The sequence below is a fragment of the Podarcis vaucheri genome (assembly GCF_965113315.1).
Source record: "Podarcis vaucheri genome assembly, chromosome: 14".
NCBI classification, from domain to species: domain Eukaryota; kingdom Metazoa; phylum Chordata; class Lepidosauria; order Squamata; family Lacertidae; genus Podarcis; species Podarcis vaucheri.
The window spans coordinates 30374785-30395127 of record NC_138752.1 but is presented as its reverse complement, the minus strand read 5'-3'; the positions used below and the strand labels follow the sequence as shown (position 1 = coordinate 30395127).

Genomic DNA, 20343 nt, shown 5'->3' with positions numbered 1-20343 from the left:
TCCTGCTTGCCACCTCTGCCATGGCCCCTGCATCCAAAGGGCCCTGGATCAGGTGAAAGGGGGCCTGTCAGGAGTCCAGCCCCCTTTTCTCACAGCAGCCAGGCAGATGCCTCTATGGGGAGCCCGCAAGCAGGACCTGAACACAACAATAGCAGCAGCCTTCTCCCCACATGTGATTCCCAGCTGCTTGCACTGAGAGGTGTCCTGCCCCCCAGTATTACCAGCTTCTCCAGTGGATGGACCTTGCAAGGGAGGAGGTGGCAGCATGGGGATGCAGGTCTTTTCAGAAGCAGGATTAAAAGGCACCCCTTGAGAGCCAAGGCTGCTCCTTCTGCGAGGTGTGCTCTCAGAACCAACCTTTACAGCTTTGGGACAAAGGCAAAATCTTGAAGGCAGCACTTAGCTCCCTTCCAGGCCAGCTGAAACCAGGGAGCTGCTTTCAGCTACAGCAAAAGGGAACCTGGATCTTACTGAACCTACAACCATCTTCCGTGCCTGAGGGTCAAGGTGCAGCTGGATTTGTCCTTTCCCTAAGAAGTCACAGCTCTCTGCCACAGAGTGAGCAGCTGTTGTCTGGGGGGTCCAGGGTCATGGACTAAGCTCCCACCTCCAGACAGGAACTGCCCTCGGACACCCGAGCATCGCGACAGCAGCTGCCCCGGCAAAAAGCCTGGCTCACCCCCAGCGAGGGGCAGAGGGGGAATTAATACAGAAACGGCATCAAGTGTCTGGCTAGCAGAATGGCAGAGCACAGAGCAGGTGCAGTTCTGTTTCGGGCAAGCGGCTTCTGTCCCCCATCCCGCCAGAGGGTAAGTCCAGCCGCCGAGTCCTTTCCTGCTGGGGTCAAGGGCATCACTGGGTTGTTCGGACCTCCAGGGTGTCATCCAGCTGTTCTGGAAAGGTGCTGGCCAGCCTCAGGGTGCTGTAGTTGGGCGGGGGGGTCCTGGGGGGTGGGTGCTCCAGTGAGAGGGGCAGGCGCATGGCTGTGTTGAAGGTGGGCAGGTCGTCGTCGTCTGCAGTGCAGGCTGGGTTGTCGTGGCCCTGCAGGCCATTTTGGGGGGTTGTTTCTGCCTCTGCCTCTTCCTCCTCCTCCTCTTGCTCCCTGTTCTTACCCCGCCACCACTTCTTGGCCTTCTGCCAGTGGCGGCGCAGGATGATGCAAATGGTGTCGAGGAAGAAGACCTCCACAATCTCGATGACACAGACCATGGAGCAGCTCATCCAGAGGCCCAGCTGGCCCCCAATGTTGGAGACAAGAATGACGGGCTGGAAAGGGACAGAGGGAGCACTTTGTCACCAGTTTTCCCCTGGGAGGTTTCCTGGCAGGGTTTAATTTCTACACGGAGAAGGGTTTCCCTGTATGGAAACCCCAGCCTCTGATAATCCCAGGATGCTCCATGGACCACTGAAGGCTCCCCACTCCCCTGGCCACTGAAAGGACACCCTCTCTATTCCACTGTCTCCTTGCCCCATCCAACCCTACCAGAAAACACTTGGGACTGAACATGGGACCTTCTTTGTGCAAAGCAAATGGCCCCTGAATGATGGCCATTGTTGGATGCTGCCTTCTACTAAGCCAGATAAGTGGCTTGTCTAGCTCAGCACTGACTGGCAGTGGCTCTCCAGGGCTTCAGGGTGTGTCTTCCTACCTGGAAACACTGCGAGGGATTGAACCTGGAGCCTTCTGCTTCCAAAGCAGATGCTCTACGACCATGGAGCTGTGGCTCTTCTCTCCACCACACTAGGGCAAAATCTGCAGGTGTGGTGGAAATGGATCCCTCTTCCTGCCTCCCTCCACCAACACAGCCAGGCTGGAGCCCATGGGGAGATGATTCCCCTTAACAGTGCCAGGATTAGCTCCTTCTTGAGCCTGGGTGGAGGAGCCCGCAAGTGTCCTCCTAGAAGGGGCTACTCAGAAGTTGGCCAAAGGCAACACTCACATCATTTGCTGGATTCTCCTTGATTTCCCTCTCGTTCAAGTCTTTGTAGAACACCACGAGGTTTGCCAGGTCTTCCCTGAGAAAATAAATTGTGGGGAGGGGGGAGAGAAGGAGAAGTGGAGCTGGATGAGGCAGGGCTGGTTGGGAAGCAACAGTGTCCCATCTAGGACAGGCAGCCCTGGCTTCTTATGGGATGTGTGTGGGGGGACTTACTTTTTAAAGGTCTCACCGCGGTTGTTCCATTTATCCCATGACAGAAGTTTCAGCATCCATTCCTTTAAAAGAAGAGAGTCAGAATTAATTGAACACGCTCAAACATCAGAAAAGCCGTGCCGTTGGGTCACAAAATCATCGAGTTAGAAGGTACTCAAAGGTCCATCTAGTTCAACCCTCTGCAGTGTAGGAATCACAGCTGAAGAATCTCTGGCAGATAATCCATCCACAGATAACCCTCTCCAATGAAAGAGAGTCCACCATCTTCCAAGGGAATCAGTTCCACGGTCAAACAGCTCTGACCCTCAGAAACTTCTTCCTGAAGTTCAGTCCAGCTTCCTGTTCTCTCAGTGGCTTGCTCGATGCCCCAAAGGGAAGAAACACACAAGCAGGACAATTGTGTGGTCTCCTCTGTGAGCTTGTCCTTCCCATTTGCCACCCCCCTCTCCTCAGGGCTTTGGGGGCCCTTCGAAATTGTGCTGACAAGGACCAGCCCCTGTGCCTAGGGTAGGGCCCAGACTTGCATGTGGAAGCCACCACCGCTGCCCCTTTGATGGAAGTAACCATCCCCTGGACTCCTATTCAAAAGTGCCAGGTACTAAAAATCATGGGCGGGTGGGGCGGGGAAGGGGCAGGGAGGGGACCTTCGAAGCCCCACAGGCTGGGGCTCAGCTTAGCTGACAGCTGGCCCTGGGTCTGACTCTTGCCCTCCACTGCTTCACTCACAGCTCTTTCCTTTCCTGTCCCCATTTTTTTTCTTGTCAGCCTTTCAAACCAACTCCCTGCCTCCGTCCCTTAGCCTGGATCTCCCATGGAGTTTAGGAGCTCCCTGGGTAGGGCAGGATTTACACATAAGAGAGGGCTTTGCATCTGATCTTGTGCCTGTGCAGGTGAACATATGGAAGGGGCACATTATTTTTTAAAAAATTAAATGAAACAATCTTTAGAATACTGCGAAGAGGTGGAACAAGTCTTAATACCAGGGGACCATCTAATAGTTAATTGGGTCTTGGGGTGTTCACATTCCAGAAAAAGGAGACTGATTCGTCACAGTTTATATAAATATTATTATTATTATTATTATTATTATTATTATTATTATTATTATTTTATTTAACACCCACCCATCAGAGGTCATGGAAATAAACAACTATTTGACTTTTAGAAGACATCTGAAAGCAACTTTATATAGGGAAGTTTTTAATCTTAGAATTTTTTAATATTATATTGGGAGGGATCCAAATTAGCTTGGGCCACCCGGTCTGATAGGATAATAATAATAATTAGTAATAATAATAATTTAGAGACAAGACACCACCCCAAAATAATTTATAGTCTTAATTCCCTCCAGAAGTAGAACTTCTGGATCTTTTTTTAAAAAAGTATTTTTTATTGAATAGAACTTCACAAGACAAACACATGTGTAAAAACCAAACCAAACCCAGGAGGCCATGGGATGCTACATTCACATGAAGAAATTATAAAGCTCATTATCTGAATACTTGCAATGAGATGCAGAAAGGTAAGTGAAAAGTCCTGTCATAAGAAACGAGAGAACAAGGGGTGGGGCACACCTGACTTGCAAGATATACAGAAACACAAACCTATGACTGAAACCTATGTCTGAAACAAGGAGTACCTAGGATAAAAGGCTGTGTATTGCATCAAGAATTTTTTAAAAAAACGAATTAGATGTTACTTATTCCAGTTTTCTTTACATACTTGTGGAAGGGCAACTCTTTGTATCTTGAAGCATGATGGCAACGTCATCAGCAATTAAGCTGACGAGGTGTTACCTACTGCAAACCCCTGGATCTATCTATTGTTATAAAACTTTATAGCATTCCTTACAATATAAACCGGCCAAAAACCAAGACACGATCTTCCAAGGCTGCACTCCCACACAAATCACTTGACCTGCATTGTTCATGCCCCCCCAAAGTGTTTTTTTGTTTTTGTTTTTGAAACAGTGACCAAAAGTATTTGCTTTCGAGCACCATGCCTGAAAAAGTGCAGCCCGAAATCATGTGAGATCGCGGCGGCCATTTTGGTCACTGTCTTTTTGTGAGAGAAAAAACGGGGTGTTTTTCCGGGACAGTCGACAGGTATGTTATAGCCAAGTTTTCAAGGGATAAAATGAACAGGAAGGAGGAAAGGGGGCAGCCCTCTTTTGTGCAGAAAGGGCACCACATCCTAGGCAAAGGGAGATCAAGGCAAACAGGACTTGTGGGAGGGAGACACTCACCTGGGAGGCTGAAGAAGGCCACTGGGCAAGGCTGGTGGTGAGGGTCCATTCTTTCAAGCTGGGGAGGCAAGGCAGGCACTGAGCAAGCATAGAGGAAAGGATTCAGCACCCTGATGGCTTCTCCGGGGACCCCAGTGGCAGAAGACCCGACCCTTTCTCCCTTTGGAAAACCACTCAAATCAAGGATGCAGGAAGTTGCCATTGGTGTAATTGGAGCCTGGAGCCTTCTAGTTGTGGGGTGGTGGTAGAGGGATGGTGGGGGGGGACGACGATGACTTACCTGCAGGCCTCTGTGCAGCTCCCCTGGCAATCCAGCTGCTCCTTCACAAACTTTTCATGCTGTTTGTAGTAGCAATACACTAGAGAAGAGGGAGAGAGAAGGGAGGCTGTTAGGAGCAGCCCAGCGGGCTCCACCAATCCTGCAAAAATCCCAGCGTGGCTGGGGAAAAAGGTCTTGGGACAACCGCAGGAGAGAGGCAAGCTCCCACTTTGTTGAGGAAGCATCTTGGGCAAGGAAGAGGAAGAAGAAGAAGAGGAGGAGGAGGAGGAGGAGGAGTATGGATTTGATATCCCACCTTATCATTACCCGAAGGAGTCTCAAAGCGGCTAACATTCTCCTTTCCCTTCCTCCCCCACAACAAACACTCTGTGAGGTGAGTGGGGCTGAGAGACTTCAAAGAAGTGTGACTAGCCCAAGCAGCTGCATGTGGAGGAGCGGGGAATCAAACCCGGTTCACCAGATTACAAGTTCACTGCTCTTAACCACTACACCATGCTGGAGAAGGCAACAAGCATGGTCTTCATTCCTGCCTTCTGCTGGGAATGAGCAAGGGGCTCCTGCCTTTGGAAACCTCCTGAGAAGCTGCTGCAGGAAGGGGACTGTGAGCAACATCAAGGTGAGGGGGTGTTCCTGGGACCCAAGAGAAATGGGTCCAACCTCCTTGCTATTTTTGGTATGGCTAGAACAGAGTCATCTTGTTAATGCAATCTGGCTTTATTTATAGCTCCGAAATGTGGGTGTGAGTGTTTTTCTTGTATGTTGCTATATTTGCTGTTACGTTGTTGTTTCAGGATGCTATTGTGAAATTGTTCCTGCAATGGTTGATTCCTGAGATGCAATTCCCTCTTGAAGAGCTGCTTTGGGCACGATTCTTTTTATGGAAGGGTGGCATAACAAAGGAGATTCCAACTAAAGAAAGGGATTCCAGCTAAACACCAGGAAGAACCTTCTGGCACTAAGAGCTGTTTGACAGTGGACAGCTCTTAGCGCCTCTGGACAGAAGCGGATTTAGCGGAGCACGACTGGCTCACCTGCACTGGGCGCTGAGCTGAAAGGACACTGCAACAATTGGGGGGGGGGCACTGAATTTTGGCATTGCTACTGAAATTTTAAAGCCCAAAGTTCACCACTGCACCGGAAGGTGGCGGGTTCTCCTTCACTGGAGTTTTGAAAGCAGTGGTTGGATGGGCATTGGGTGGCCCTTGGGGCCCCTTCCAACTCTTTTAATTCTATGATTCTATACTAATAACATGATGATGACGATGGATTATGAAGGGCAGCTTGGCAGCAGGCCATGTACACAGATGTGTGCGGAAGGCGAGAGGGAAGCAGGAGCCTCTTCTTGCCTAAAGTCTGGTTTAGGCCCAGAGCTATGGCTTCCCAAGGAAGGGTGTTTTCTCCTGAAATTATGGATGGCAACAAAGAGCTCACATTGGACTCAAGGCAGAGTGGGATGCATTCCTGGAAAGAGACGTCTCAGAGAAACTTAAGCCCCCTCTGGAGGAGGGGGGCAGGTGGAGTGATGGGAAGACTTACTCCAGTCTGGATATTTCTTGTAGTTGCAGAACTCGGCATTATCGGGCAGGGGCTGGGCGTACTGCGCACAGCCACACTTTTTCACCATCTCATTCTGGAAGCAGGAATGGAGGCAGGTCTGCGAGGGGGAGAAATCAAGCAGGGTGTCTGTCAGTGCCCTCCAGATGTTGTGGACTACAACTCCCATGAGCCCCCAGCCAGCATGGTCATTTTGGACTACAATTTCCATCAGCCCGAACCATTGTGGTTGCTGGTGCAGGCTGCGTGAAACCATGAGGCAGAGAGGTCCTGGGGCTCCAGGCTGCATGGGTGCAATTTACTCTCTCCCCCCCCCCCCGTATTCCTTGGGGGGATGCAAGAGCATGGGCTCACTTCTCATACTCCCACACCCCGGCCACCACACATGCCTCACCTGCAAAGAGTAGGTTTTGTTCTTGTATAGCTTCTTCACATTGACGTCAGACCCGTCCTCTTTGCAGTTGCTGTATGGATAGCCGAGTCTTTTGGACTTTGTCTGTGGGTCAGAAAGGAAGAACTCTGTTGGTGTGAGCCTGCCAAGGTGGGGTGTGTGATGGGAGAGGGGTGTGTGGGGCAGGGAAGAGGCATCCTGGGTTGCGCTTGTGCTTCTTCCTTTAACCCCAGAGGTGTGGGTGCTGGAAAGGCACTTTGCACATGCTCAGGTGCACTCTATTGTGTGCTATCAGGATTTTCTATCCCAAGAGGCCAAAGCCAGGCCTGGCATCCCAAAGGAGGTTTGGCAGGATTTACATCCTGAAAGATCGGTAATAAATAAAAAAAAATACTTGGCAATGCCCAGGATTGAAGCAGATGTTGTACCTCTGAAGTATGGATGAACTCCCTCATAAGACCTGACAATGTCTTATGTATATCTAATATTTCATTGGGTAGACACTTCATAGTTTCACTTTCGGGGGTGGAGTGAACATCTGTGGTCCTCCAGGTATTGCTGGACTCCAGCCCCCATCATTGGCCATGCAAGTTCAGATCTTTTTTTCCTTTTAATGCAGCCCTGACCCTTAATCACAGCCACACAGTACAAAGAACATGGCAAAGAAAGTCACCTCCAAAATGGCCTCCAGCCAGGTCAGAGCTTTCCAAAGTGTGTGTTGCGACACGTTAGTACATTAGCATAGTGTGTAGGTGTGTCACACTACAGTGGTATCTCGGGTTACAGATGCTTCAGGTTACAGACTCCACTAACCCAGAAATAGTACTGGGTTAAGAACTTTGCTTCAGGATGAGAACAGAAATTGCGCCCCCACGGCGCAGCGGCAGCAGGAGGCCCCATTAGCTAAAGTGGTGCCTCAGGTTAAGAATGGTTTCAGGTTAAGAACGAACCTCCAGAACAAATTAAGTTCTTAACCTGAGGTACCACTGTATTACAATTTATGTATGTGTCTGTATCACTTATAAGGGGTTAGTTTAGCCTCCTGGTTTGCTAATAAAACTGTACTACTGTGTCGCGAAATGATGCATGTCTAAAAAGCATGCCACCAACATGAAAAGTTTGGAAAGCTCTGAGCACTGGACAGCCGTATGTTGGGAGGGGGGTTTCCTGGACACCCGAGAGTAGAATCTGCCCAGGGCTCTGCTCCAGCAGCACCACTCACAAAGTGCATCCCGATGGAGGTGGCTGTGGCCGTCTCTATCTCAGTGCCGACGTCTTCGATGAAGGGATATTCATCCTGGCCGTGAATCACTATCTTCGCTCCCGTAGATGTCACCAAGAAAGGGTTGTACTCTGCTTCATTTATATACAGGATCACCTGCAGCCCTGTGTAAAGGAAGGAGCACAGGATTAGGCCAGTCTGGTGGAAGGTACGGGAGCAAGAGAGGCTCTGGAGGAAGAGAAGGAGAAGGCCAAAAAATGTCAGGGCACACGCGATGAGACTTGCCAGCTAAACTATTGCGTCTCCCGTTCTCTCCTTTGCTTCTCTGTGCAGCACCTGAAGCAGCTAACAAAATAAGCTAATGCATCTTTTTTTAAAAAAAAATTGCAGCGTAAAATTTAGCCAAACCAAAATGTAAAAATCCATGCAGGCAGACAGATCAGTCTGCTGAGTTTGGGCAAAGCCAGGCAATTACTTGGCAGTGCAAAACGGTGGTCAGCCGCAAACTTGGGTATATTAGATTTCTACGTTGCTTTCCACTACAAAAGTCCCGAAGCAATTCATAATCGAAATCTTTAAACAATAAAAAAATAAAATCATGCAAATGTTAATAAAAACAGATCTAACAGTTGAATCATATCAGTGTTGCTGCCCCAACTCCTCGCAAAAATAAAGCACATTTGGAACCAATGATAGCAGGTTTGGCCCCAGGCGAGCCTCCCTGAAGGAGCATTCCATAGACAGCGAACTACAGCAGAGAAGGCCCCATTCTCTCATCAACACCCTCCGAAACTCCCTCGGAGGTGGCACGTGTTGATGTCCAGGTCTGGGCAGATTTACCAGGGGGAAATGAGGTCCTTTACAAGCCAGAAGGTCTCAGCTAAAGTGGCAGCGACTGGTACAGGAAATCCCCTAATGTGTATTTGCTTGCAAAATTGTGAAATTAAGCCCCTCAAGAGCAGTGCTTTTTCTGGGGGGGGGCAGGAATGTAGGGGTACACATACAGATTCACACCAGTCCACTAGGGACCAGCTACCCAGACAAGTAATATTTCAAATGTCAAATCTTAATGGTGGAAAAGAGGCTTGGATGCAAGATTCAGGTCAGGTAAGACCATCCATGGAGGGGAGGAAGGGGGCAGGGTGGGAGAAGCAGCAGTTGGATGCAGCTGGGACTTTGTAGGCTTCTCTTAGTTAGCTAGTTAGGTTTCCCCCCCATAAAATTTATCCACTGCTTGGTTGTAAAACTCTCTCTCTCTCTCTCTCTCTCTCTCTCCCCTCAAAGCAGTTTGCAAAGAGGAAAATACAATAAAGTTATCACTAAAAGCATCTCTTGACAACATGTGAAAGAGAAAAACAGCTAAAACAGATTAAAACATACATCCACATTCTACATGTCTGTGTAGGCTTGCCTAAACAAAACTGGTTTTAGCAGGTGCCAACGAGAGTACAGTGAAGGCTGACTGATAGCAATAGGCAGGGAGTTTCCAGAGTGTAGGTGCTGCCACAAGGAAAGGCTGATTTCTTGCTAATGTGGAGTGGGTGTTAGGTGGCATCTGTAACAGGATCAATTCTGCTAGTTGAAGTGATCGAGTGGACATGTTCTCTTAGCACTCTGCATAGAGGCTACAGAGCTCAGGACAAGAATCTAGGTCCACCCACACCTACTCACAACTGAGATCAAGCAGGCAAACTGTCTGGAGGGCTCCCTTACCATATTCACTGCCTCCGGTGGTTGTGTTCAGGATGCTTCCGTTCTGCCCACTGTTGAAGGTATAGCAGTTCCCGTGCATCGGATGGTGGAATGTCGTGAAGTTCCTGGCACCAACCAAAGACATATTTATTTTTCAAAAGCACTTCACCCCACCTACTGTAGATAAACTCAACAAAAGAGCTTAAATTGCCCAATTAACATGAACTGCATTAAAAATAAACTGTTTCTGCAGGGACTTTTGTTCAGCTTCCGAACAGACAAGGACAAAGAGTTTTGAAATTATTTGGGTGATGCCCAACTCTTAAAAAATGTCATGGGGGGTGGGAGGCAGCAAAGAGGGATCTTTCTGGGGGAGGTGTGGAGGGTGTCGACACAAGAACAGCCCCTCTCAGTGATGGCTCTACAGGGAAGAATGCCTGACACCATCAACTTAACCCTGGGGCCAGGCAAAAAACGTTTATATTCTGCTAGACCTTTGGGTTTTCATTATCTGTGCCCTCCTTCAGTGGGTGGGATGTTTCAGTCCTGCCTTTTAAAAATATGAATGAGTTTTAGGTTTCCATTTTATGCTGATTTTAGAATCATATAATCATAGAGCTGGAAGGATCTCCCAAGGGACATCTAGTCCAACCCTCTGCAATGGAGGAATCACAACAAAGGAATCCCTGACATAATGTACTGGTATGTGTTATTTATTTCTGTTGCTGTTCTAAGTCACTTTGAGTTATTCTGTTAAAAAAAGAGAAACTAATAAGTTTAATGAGTAACAACAACAACAACATCTTAAGAGTATATGGTCCCCACTGAGAACATCTGGCCAGCACCAGATTGGGGAAGGATGGGTTAATGCAACAAGTGGCTAAGCAGGACTGGTGGGTTGAGCCGAGTGACGACTAGGCTTCCGCTTGCAATGGCAAGATCTTTGGCATGACTCACCACTACCCAGTTGGGAACCTGAACAGGCCTGTTCTCCTCACAGATTGATGGGGAAACAGATGCTTTGGGGAGGCAGATCCCAGAGGGTGGGCTGTAAGGCTGCCACCTGGAAACCACAAGGCAGACCAGGTGGGTTGCCATGCAGAAACATCTATATCTGCAGTTCTAAGCTAATGGATGAGACCACATTTTGGACACTGCTGCAGAAAGGGCACTGCCCTCGTGGCTTCTGTTCTGTACTGCCTCAGAGGTTCACCAGCAGAAGAACTCAGCGAAAACCTGCTCCAGCCACCAACCTTCACAAACCATGAAGGCTTGAAAGGTGGTCCTTAAAAAGACACACATGAGGCCAGAGAGCTCTGCAGTCAACACCTGTCCAACTGCACAAGGCCAATTTGGTGCGTATCTCACTTCTGTCTGGCCTCGCCAAGGATGCTAGAGAAAAGCCCCTATTAAACTTCCCATATCTAAAGCACTTTTAATTTGCATTAGATATGTTCCACCTCCAGTGCTGGAGCATGCTCTGCCCCCGCTCTGTTCCCAGTGACTGACCTGGCATCGCAGGAACGGCCGTCAAAGAAGCAGCTCAAGATGAGCTCCTCTGCCGAGTAGCTCATGTTCACTTTCTCTTCAGCACTGATTTGGGCCATGATGTTCATGTAATGCAGCTTGTACCACTCCTGGATGGCGTTGACACCCGAACTGAAGGTGTAAAGGGCACAGTCACTCTTGTTGTGGGAGTCACACTGGAAGGAAGAGAAAGCAGGGGCTCAGGCAAGCAGGCAGGCCAAGGGGCTGCCCCACAGATGCATACGCTGCCTTGCAGTGTGGAAATAGGTAGGTGGCCCAGCACAGAATAGCGCGGTGCAGTGGTTAAAGTGTTGGCCTAGGACCCGGGAGACCAGGGTTCAAATCCTGACACTCAAGCCATGAAGCTCACTAGGTGTGACCATGGGCCAGTCACTGCCTCTCGGTCTAATCGGCCTCACAGGTTTGTTCTGGGCATTAAATGAGGAGGGGGAGAACCACGTACACTTTGGACAAAAAGGGTGGGATAGCAATGCAACAAATAAAATGACAATAGTCATTCAGCAAGAGAGAGAAGGCATGAGCACAATCCTCAGATGCCTGGACCCAGAAAGAAAATCTCTCTGGTCCAGCCTTGGAACTGCAGGTGACTCGTAACTCTGCAGGCAAGACATATTCAACTGTGAGAAAGGAGGGATCCCTTGTCGCATTTGTTTGTTGAGCTAATTAATGTGTATACAATATTTATATTTGTTTGCAGTAGGATTTATAACCTGCTTTCTGCCTCAATTGGAGATGCCCAAAGTGGAGAACAACCAAGATTGCCTGGCAGGGGCTTCCGCTGAGCAGGGGCTACAACAGGAAAGCCCCCAACTCACTCCAGGCTGCTGCCAGCCACATTTCAGGAGGCAAGTGGCACCTTTTCCTATGGTGAAGTTCTGGGCACGATCCAAGGTGCAGGTCTGAGCCTGCGAAGGGCACTTGTTGAGCTCACAAGCCTGTCCACTGCCCTCCAGATGGACTACATCTCCCAGCAGCCCTAGCACCACATGGCCGCTTCATGCTGGGACTGATGGGAGATGTAGTCCAAAACCTCTGGAAGGCACTGGGTTGAGGAAGGCTGTGGCCATGGGGATGGAAAATGATTCGGAAAAAGCCCCAAAGGCGCTGCATGGGGCTCCCCATCTCCTAGAGTTCCCTCCTGCCTGTGCCAAGCCCGCCGGCCCCAAATGTAAGGCTGTCACCCAACTCAACAGAGCGGCATCTGGTTCTCCCATAGGCCACAGAGCAAGGCGACTCACCAGCTGGAATCCCACAATATCCTGGGGGTTCTTGACGCTGACGATGCTGGAGCCCCCCGAAATGATGTTGGCCTCCATGCGCCGTTTGGAACCAGTGGAGGGATTTGGAAAAGGCTGCTGGTGTGTGAGGTTGTCTAAATTCGTCAAGGGAAAGTATCTGTGGAATTTCCTGTCCTCACTTGGCTCAGGATCACCAGCATCACGACGCTCCCTGATATTACTTCCAGAAAAGTCATACAAGGACTTCAGCGCGTTCTCTGTCTCTTTGTCCAGCTCGGCCAGGTGTTTCTTGATGGCACTGTACCTACCGGGAGACAGACAGGGGATCTTGTTGCTACAGGGGGCAAGATCTTTTGCTACAAGGAGAACGGGGAGGGGGGGGCCTGTTAAAATCAGATAGCCAGGATCTGGGTGCATCCACTCAGCCCAGCACTGGGCTCAAGGACCAAGACTGACACACAATTATTTTAAAGCAGACTTGTGCTTCAAAGTGGGAAGGATAAACAGCTGCCACTCATCACTCAACAGTCCAAAGATCTTCCTGCGCTTTTGACACTAGGAAATATGTCTTATAATCACCCACCTTGCTTGGATATCTATTTGGGCATAAGATCTGCTTATATCAATAGGTATGTTTAAATTGGAGTGATGGATTGTACTTACTGTGACAACCCAACAAACAAGAACATAAAATGCCACTTTTTGATGAATGTAAAATCACCCCACCCACTCCCATAGTCCAGCAGCAAGATGACACAAGCCCCATAGGGATCAGGTTCACAAGCCGGACATTTAACAGTAGCCTACTTTGCAGGGTTATTGTCAATATTTCTGGGGCGATTAACATTCGTTACTATTTAATTGTACAAGTCCCTCAGGGCATGATCCTATGCAATGCAAATTGCAATGGAAATGTTATTATTATTCAAAACTCTCAGAGCGTCTTACAAACCACAAGACACAAAATACATGACATTCCACCATGGCAATTCTCAAACAAGTCCAAAGAGATTGTTAACCAAAATACAACTGCAACCGCCACACTCATGTCACAGGTTTGCAGGGCAACATTTCCTACTTTGGGCATTTTCAAGAGAAGGAAGAATCCCTCCTAAAAGATGATTTTACTTGTTTCCCCAAAGGGGCCGGAGAGGCCTCCCTATGCAGGGAGTTCCACAGGTGAGGGCTGCACACTCAGCAGGGCTGCTTTAGGGGATCTTAAAGACCAGGGCAGGGAACTGTGAACTGGAGCTCTCTGAGCGCTCCAAATAATAATTAAATGCTGCTGTTATAAGTTGCCATTATTTATTCCACCCAAGGCGTCACCTCCCTGACTCCACATTCCAAGTTCTTGAGCAGGACTGTGCTGAAAGCAGCCTGGCCTGATCCTGACCCTTCGCTGTCCCTGTCCACTGGCAGGCTTGGGGGAGCTTTCCTGGATGCTGAGCCTCACTTACTTGTAGGGGTTGATGTTACAGATGGTGACGGCTGGGAAGGGGAGTGCGTGGAACTGGACCGTGACAGAGACAGAGGCTTTGTAGTAGTTGAGGACCAGCTGGGTGCAGTACCACAGGATCAGTCCCACGGCGGTCAGCGTGAGCAGGATCCACAGGAAGCGGCGCAGGCGCCCCCGCGAGACCACGATGCGTCGACAGCCGTGGGTGTTGGTGTTCATGCAGTACCAGTGCATCAGCTCCCGTAAGGTAGGCGCCTGGGGGCCGGTCACGGGCAATGTCTTCTTGAGCTTGGCCTTGATCTTCTTGGCAGGCGCCATGCTGATGGCCGACACTTTGGGGGGGGGGACACAAAGCAAAAGGCAAGGATATTGCAGGCATTGGATATTGTAGAGCAGTGTTAGAAACTCAGATATATAAGCTAGGCACCCAGTGGCTCCTTAAACCAAGGTTGGAGTCGCCAAAACGGAACGTCTAGTTGCCATTTGAGGGCAAGATGGCTCTAAAGTCTTCTTTTTCAGATGATGGACTGACTGTGATCCTCAGTTAAACATATTTCAAGTTTAGATGGCAACCTTGAGCTAGGTTAAGAGCTTTGAGAACTTAAAAGAAGAAAAGTGACTTGAAACCGGGAAAGCCCACATATATATTGGCCTATTTCAACCTCTTTTTCTTTAATGGTGTCTGTTCTGGCTCAGGCTGCACAGAAGAAGCATTTTGGTTCCAGAAACGCATTCCAATTGTGCAGATAAAATATAACGGATAGAATTCTACAGGATCGGGTATTGGTGTGTGAAAACAACCCAGATCCAATGATCTCCAGATGATGGAGATGTCAGGTGCTATCCTGGCACTCAGGCATCTTCACTTGGTTGCAAGTGGTTGAAAGCCAGGTGCAAAAACACTGTTGTAGAGCAGGGATGTCCAACAGGTCAATCGCAATCTACTGGTAGATCCCCAGGAGGTTTTGGTAGATTGCGGCTGATCTCTGGTTCCCTTTCCTTAGGGTCACTAAAACTGACTCCTGCCCTGCCCTCCATTTTTATTTGACCTCTAGAAGGGAAGACGGAGCTTTCTCTGTGCTGCTGTTTTCAACCATAGCAATCTTTTTGTGAGTGACTTTACCCCTTTGTCCCTTGTCTTTAATCCACCCCCATGGAAGTTCCCCTCCCAAAAAAGCTATTTTTAACTCCTAAAAACGCTCAACAACTTTGAGCTGAATCCCCACCAAAACAGGGGTAGATCACTGCCAGTTTTTAATTCTGAAAGTAGATTGCAGTCTCTTGAGAGTTGGCCACCCCTGTTGTAGAGGATATTGTACAGTTGGAAAAGGTTCAGAAGAGGGCATGCAGAATGATCAAGGGGATGGAGCAACTCTTCCTATGATGGAAGATTGCAGCGTTAGGGACTTTTTCATTCAGAGAAAAGGTGAGTCAGAGGTGAATTACAGAATTGCAGAGTTGTAAGGATCATCTAGCCCAGGAATATGTAGTTGCCCCATACAAGGATTGAACCTGCAACCTTGGCATTATCAGCCCCATGCTCTAACCAACTGAGCTATCCAGACCAGAGGTTTATAAAATTCCACATAGCATTGAGACAGTCATCACACTAGAACTTGTGCACACCCAGTGAAGATGAACATTGGAAGACTCAGAACAGAACAGACAAAAGGAAGTCATTCTTCCAGCAGCACATAGCTAAGCTGTGGAACTCACTTCCACAGGAGGCAGTGATGGCCACCAACCTAGGCAGCTTTAAAAGAGGATTAGGCAAATTTGTGAAGGAGAGGGCTGTCAGTGCTACTGGCCATGATGCCAATATCCTGCCCCCATGTTGGAAGGCTGTAAAACTTCTGAATACCAGTTGCTGGAAACCACAGGAGGGGAGAGGGCTCTTATGCTCAGGTCCTGCTTGAACCTTTCCTGTAACGAGCTTCTGGTTGACTGCAGGAAGAAGAGGATGCTGCACCAGAAGGCCCCCTTTGGCCTGACCCAGCAGGCTCTTTTGACATTCTCATGGCAGGCTTAATCAGAAAACCTGTGCTGCACATCTAAAACCAGCCACAAATCTGTTTAAACTGTCAGAGGCCCCAGCTGAGCCACAGATACCCGTTGAGCCTTTAATAATACAAACACAGTGTCAGCAGGGACCTCAGAGGACATCTAGGCTAACCCTTTGCCAATGCTGGCACTCCACTGCTGTAGCCTCCCTGAAAGGGGTCTCCCCCCCTGCCCCTTCTGACATTTGCTGGGCCCTCCTTCCTACTCCTGGAGCTGTTTTGTTCTTAAAACCACAGCCTTGCATTTGTGCTGTGTGTTCAGTACACCAAGACCAACCTCTGAGATGGGGAGGGGACCAAATAAAGACAAATATTCCTTTTTCCCATGGTAAGACTCAGGCCTGGCCCGACTTTTATATTGCTGTATACCACCCTGATAATTTTAGCAGAGGGAGGTCTATAAAAATACTCTTGGTAAATAAATAAAGTAAGAGTCAGGCCACTCCCCCTGTTAAAAGCCATAGGGAACAATCATCACAATGACTGGCTACTTGAGAACATTTCCTAGAACTGCGTAGGTCAGTTGGCATTGAATTAAAAAAAAATTCCAAGAGTTGGCTGAAAGTGAAAGGGGAGGAGGACCTCTGCTGAATCTCCCCGGAGCGTTTGTTTGCACAGGATGGGGCTGGTGGCACATTGAATGCCCAATGTCTGGCTGAGACCAACCAGGCCTCTCTCTCTCTCTCTCTCTCTCTCTCTCTCTCTCGTGTGAGTCTGTGCTTTATCCTCACAACAACCCTGTGAGGTGGGCTAGATGGAGAGGCAGTGACTGGCCCAAGCTCACCCAGTGAGATTCATGACGGAGTGAGGATTTGAACCCTGGTCTCCCAGGTCCCCAGTCCAACACACTAACCATTGCACCACACTGCACCTGTTTACTCTGCATCCCACATACACCTACTGCGGGTTTGGAAAGTGGTTTACACACAACACTAGTCATATGCCATACCAATCCTGCCGTTTCTTATAAAATACTGCAACCTGACGCATTTCCCCTGAAACCAACTTCCATCTGAACAGAGGAAAAATCCCTGCATAACTGTGTTTTAAGCTAACAATTTATGCTAAAACAATTTATGTTTTCAGTGAGTTGAGGATTGTGTATGCCACAAGACAAGGAGATCCTCCAGTTGCCGTCTTGGTCCCAAAATACAGGTGGCCAAGAGTATTTATATGTTTATTTCATAAAATTTACATGCCGCTCAGAAATCCTCAAAGCAGCTTACAAAGAGTATATAAAAGGGTATGTGGCAGGCCTAGATAGAGGAGTTGCTACAGTTTGAAGAATTTTGTGAAACTCTGAGGCTTCATTCTCCCTATAGCTATGGGTTCAGCCCGAGGATATCTGTTTTGTTTTGATTCCTGAAATGGGTTCTCTCAGTAGCAAACACCTGCTTCCCATCAACACCTTTTATAGACTGGGTGCACGCACCTCTGGGAATTCCAGTGGTTCCAGGGGACCTTTTCCCACCCAGGGATTACCTTAGAGGCCAGAGGCTTCTCTGCTGATGGTACACAGTTCAGGGCAGCCCCTGCCAGCCACCCCCCCCCCATACGCAAAGGGACCTGCCCTCCAGCTGGGAATCTCACTTTAGCCCTAGAGAGAGCCAGCATGGCACAGTGGTTAGTGCTGGGCTAGGACTTGTGAGAGATCTTCACTGGGGGCCAGTCACTGCCTCTCAGCCTAACCTACTTCACAGGGTTGTTGCGGGGATTAAATGAGGAGGGGGGTGCTGCATTGAGCTCCTGGGAGAAAAAGGTGGCATATAAATGAAACAGATACATAAGAATAAAAGGTGGAACAACCTTCCTTCCTCTCTCCTCCCTGATTTCCAATCCCCAGGGAAAAAAGGGAAGAAGGAAATTTCATGGGGAATCAAAGAGCATTGCTGTTATATCCCTGATACAACCCCATCTTCCTGTGACACCATCAGGAAGAAATGGTGCCACCTGGGATGTAAGGAAGTCTTCTGAGCGATGGAGGAGGAAGGCAGGAAGCCCCCTTCGACTGAGTCATTGGAGCTCAGCACTGTCAACACTGACTGGCAGGAGCTCTCCAGGATTTCAGGCAAGAGTCTAGTCTGTGCTTGGAGATGTCAGGGGGCCTGGAGGCAAGACAAGCAGCTCCAACTGTGGCAGATGAAACACTGGGGAGACCCCCTCTTCTCCCTGGGGAGGGCTAGTTAAAATGGTCGGCTCTGGATTTCTGTCCCCCATCCCCCGACTCTCCATCCACCCCTTGGAGAGGGCAGACGTCTGCCCTGAGAGAGCCCCACTGCAGAGGGGTAAGAACGCCAGAAGAGCCCTGCAGTGCTGGATGAGGCCAAAGGGGGCCCATCTGGTCCAGCCTCCTGGTCTCTTCTGTGCCTCTTCTGTGAAACCCTCAAGCAGGACCTGAGCGTAAGAGCAGCACTGCACCCCTCCTGTGGTGTTAAGCAACCGGTATTCGGAATAAATATATAAGCAAATTATAGAATCATAGAGTTGGAAGGGACCCCAAGGGTCATCTAGTCCAACCCCCTGCAATGCAGGAAACTCAGCTATGGCATCTATGAGAGATGGCCATCCAACCTCTGCTTAAAAACCTCCAAGGAAGGAGAGTCCACAACCTCCCGAGGGAGACTGTTTCACTGTCGAACAGTTCTTACTGTCAAAAGTTTTTTCCGTATGTTTCGTCGGAATCTCCTTTATTGTAACTTGGAGCCATGGGTCGAGACCGACCCTCCAGAGCAGGAGAAAAGAAGCTTTCGCTTGTAAAAGAGGGCTCGATAGAAGCCATCGATAGCCTTCCCCTCCATATATTAGCTCAATCTTCTTTTAATGCCACGCCACCCAAAACAGGGGCACTCGCTGCCTCCTGCGGCAGCGAGTTCCATAGTTTGTCCTTACTTCTGCCTGTCCTAAATCTCCCCACAACCCTCCGGTCGAAGCTGGCTCCCCGCCCCCGGTTTGGACCCTCGAAGGTGGGCGCGCCTCCAGTCTCCCCCCCAACCCAGGCAGCTGCACTTCCCAGCTTCCAGAAGCGCCCCAGAGAGCAGACCTCATCTCCGCCGCGTCTCACCTGCGGGGCCGCGGTTGACGTTGAGAGCCGGCTGGGGCTGCATGGCGAGGCTGGCGAGGGCGCAGCTCCTACTGCGGGATGCCGCGGCTGGCTCTGCTCTGCCCCGGCCGCCCCAGCCCGCCCCCGGCCGGCCGCCACGCCTTCGCCAGGCTCGGGTTGCAATACGCGCCCGCCGCCCCGCGAGCTCGAGGCGCCCCCTGCAGGTTATTCGCCGCCCTGCCGTGCCACTCGCCCGCCGCTCCCTGCCCTGCAGCGGCCCCTGCCGGCAGCAAGCGTAGGAGCAGGCGGGCGTAACCCTGGTCCAGCAGTGGAACAGAAAGAAAGGATTATGGTGTTTGTTTGTTTGTTTGTTTGAAAGAAGGAAAGAAAGAAAGTCTTGATCCATATCGTCAAAGTGGAGCAGCAGCTTTATATTATGCTGCACTGATTTGCTTCATGGTTATGTAGTTATTTAAAATACTTTTAGCCCTTTCTTAAGGGTGGAACCCCACCCCAGGGGATGTTACATAGTTTGAAACTATATAATACAACTGCAGATTCGTATATATCAGTAAGAAAAGCCAAAAGAATGCAAGGAAACATCCACCCTCCTTGAAAAAGACAATCCAGTACATAACTACAGCCAAAGCCAATCAACAACTCCTATCAGCCCCTTGAAGCAACATGGTCCTCTGTCTCCCTCCTGCCTAACCTATATGCTCTCAGAGATGGGCAAGTGAGGCAAGGTAGAGGTGAGATGGACCTTTGAATAATTTGGTCCAAACCATTTAAGGTTTCAAAGGTCAAAAGCATCACTTCAGAGTAGACGAAGAAAATTGTCAGAAGAAGAAACAAACATTTTTCATCCCATAAATATTCTGGGTTTGGGGTTTATTCCTGTCCCTTGCTTTTGTTGCAGGGTAGTGCAGAAGTTGGCAATAATGGCAATAATATGGTAACATTGGGGAAAGCAAATTATAAAGCAGAATGGAGGGTCTAGTATAAACCACCAGTAATGTGCTTACATTGATTATATCAATGATGTGTCACAAAATACTCCCCTGCCCCCACAAAAGAGTCTGGAGCAGGCGTAGGCAACCTAAGGCCCAGGGGCTGGATGCGGCCCAATCGCCTTCTCAATCTGGCCCGCAGATGGTCCGGGAATCAGCGTGTTTTTATATGAGTAGAATGTGTCCTTTTATTTAAAATGCATCTCTGGGTTATTTGTGGGGCATAGGAATTTGTTCATCTCCCCCCCCAAAAAAAAATAGTCTGGCCCACCACATGGTCTGAGGGACGGTGGACCGGCCCATGGCTGAAAAAGGTTGCTGACCCCTGGTCTGGAGAGACCCATAGAAAACTGACTTGGGGTTTGTAAGCAAACTGTATTTGGGTGGGCTGGCTGTTTCTCTGCATCAATCCAATGTGGGAGCAGAGGACCTTAGGCACTTCAAAACTCCAGCT

At 49.3% G+C, this 20343-nt stretch overlaps 1 protein-coding gene across 1 annotated transcript; it reads right to left on the bottom strand.

Annotated features, from left to right (window-relative positions):
• Positions 1 to 268: 268 nt before the first annotated feature.
• On the bottom strand, positions 269 to 19005 carry SCNN1G (sodium channel epithelial 1 subunit gamma). Its single transcript, XM_082199356.1, has 13 exons — positions 18901 to 19005; positions 13781 to 14111; positions 12324 to 12627; positions 11047 to 11240; positions 9559 to 9662; positions 7846 to 8009; positions 6627 to 6728; positions 6215 to 6332; positions 4679 to 4757; positions 4399 to 4456; positions 2154 to 2215; positions 1941 to 2016; positions 269 to 1266 (listed from the first exon to the last, which is right to left on the bottom strand). Exons 1-13 carry the CDS (start codon positions 18941 to 18943, stop codon positions 853 to 855), a joined length of 2049 nt encoding a protein of 682 aa, XP_082055482.1. The 5' UTR covers positions 18944 to 19005; the 3' UTR covers positions 269 to 852.
• Positions 19006 to 20343: the final 1338 nt, after the last annotated feature.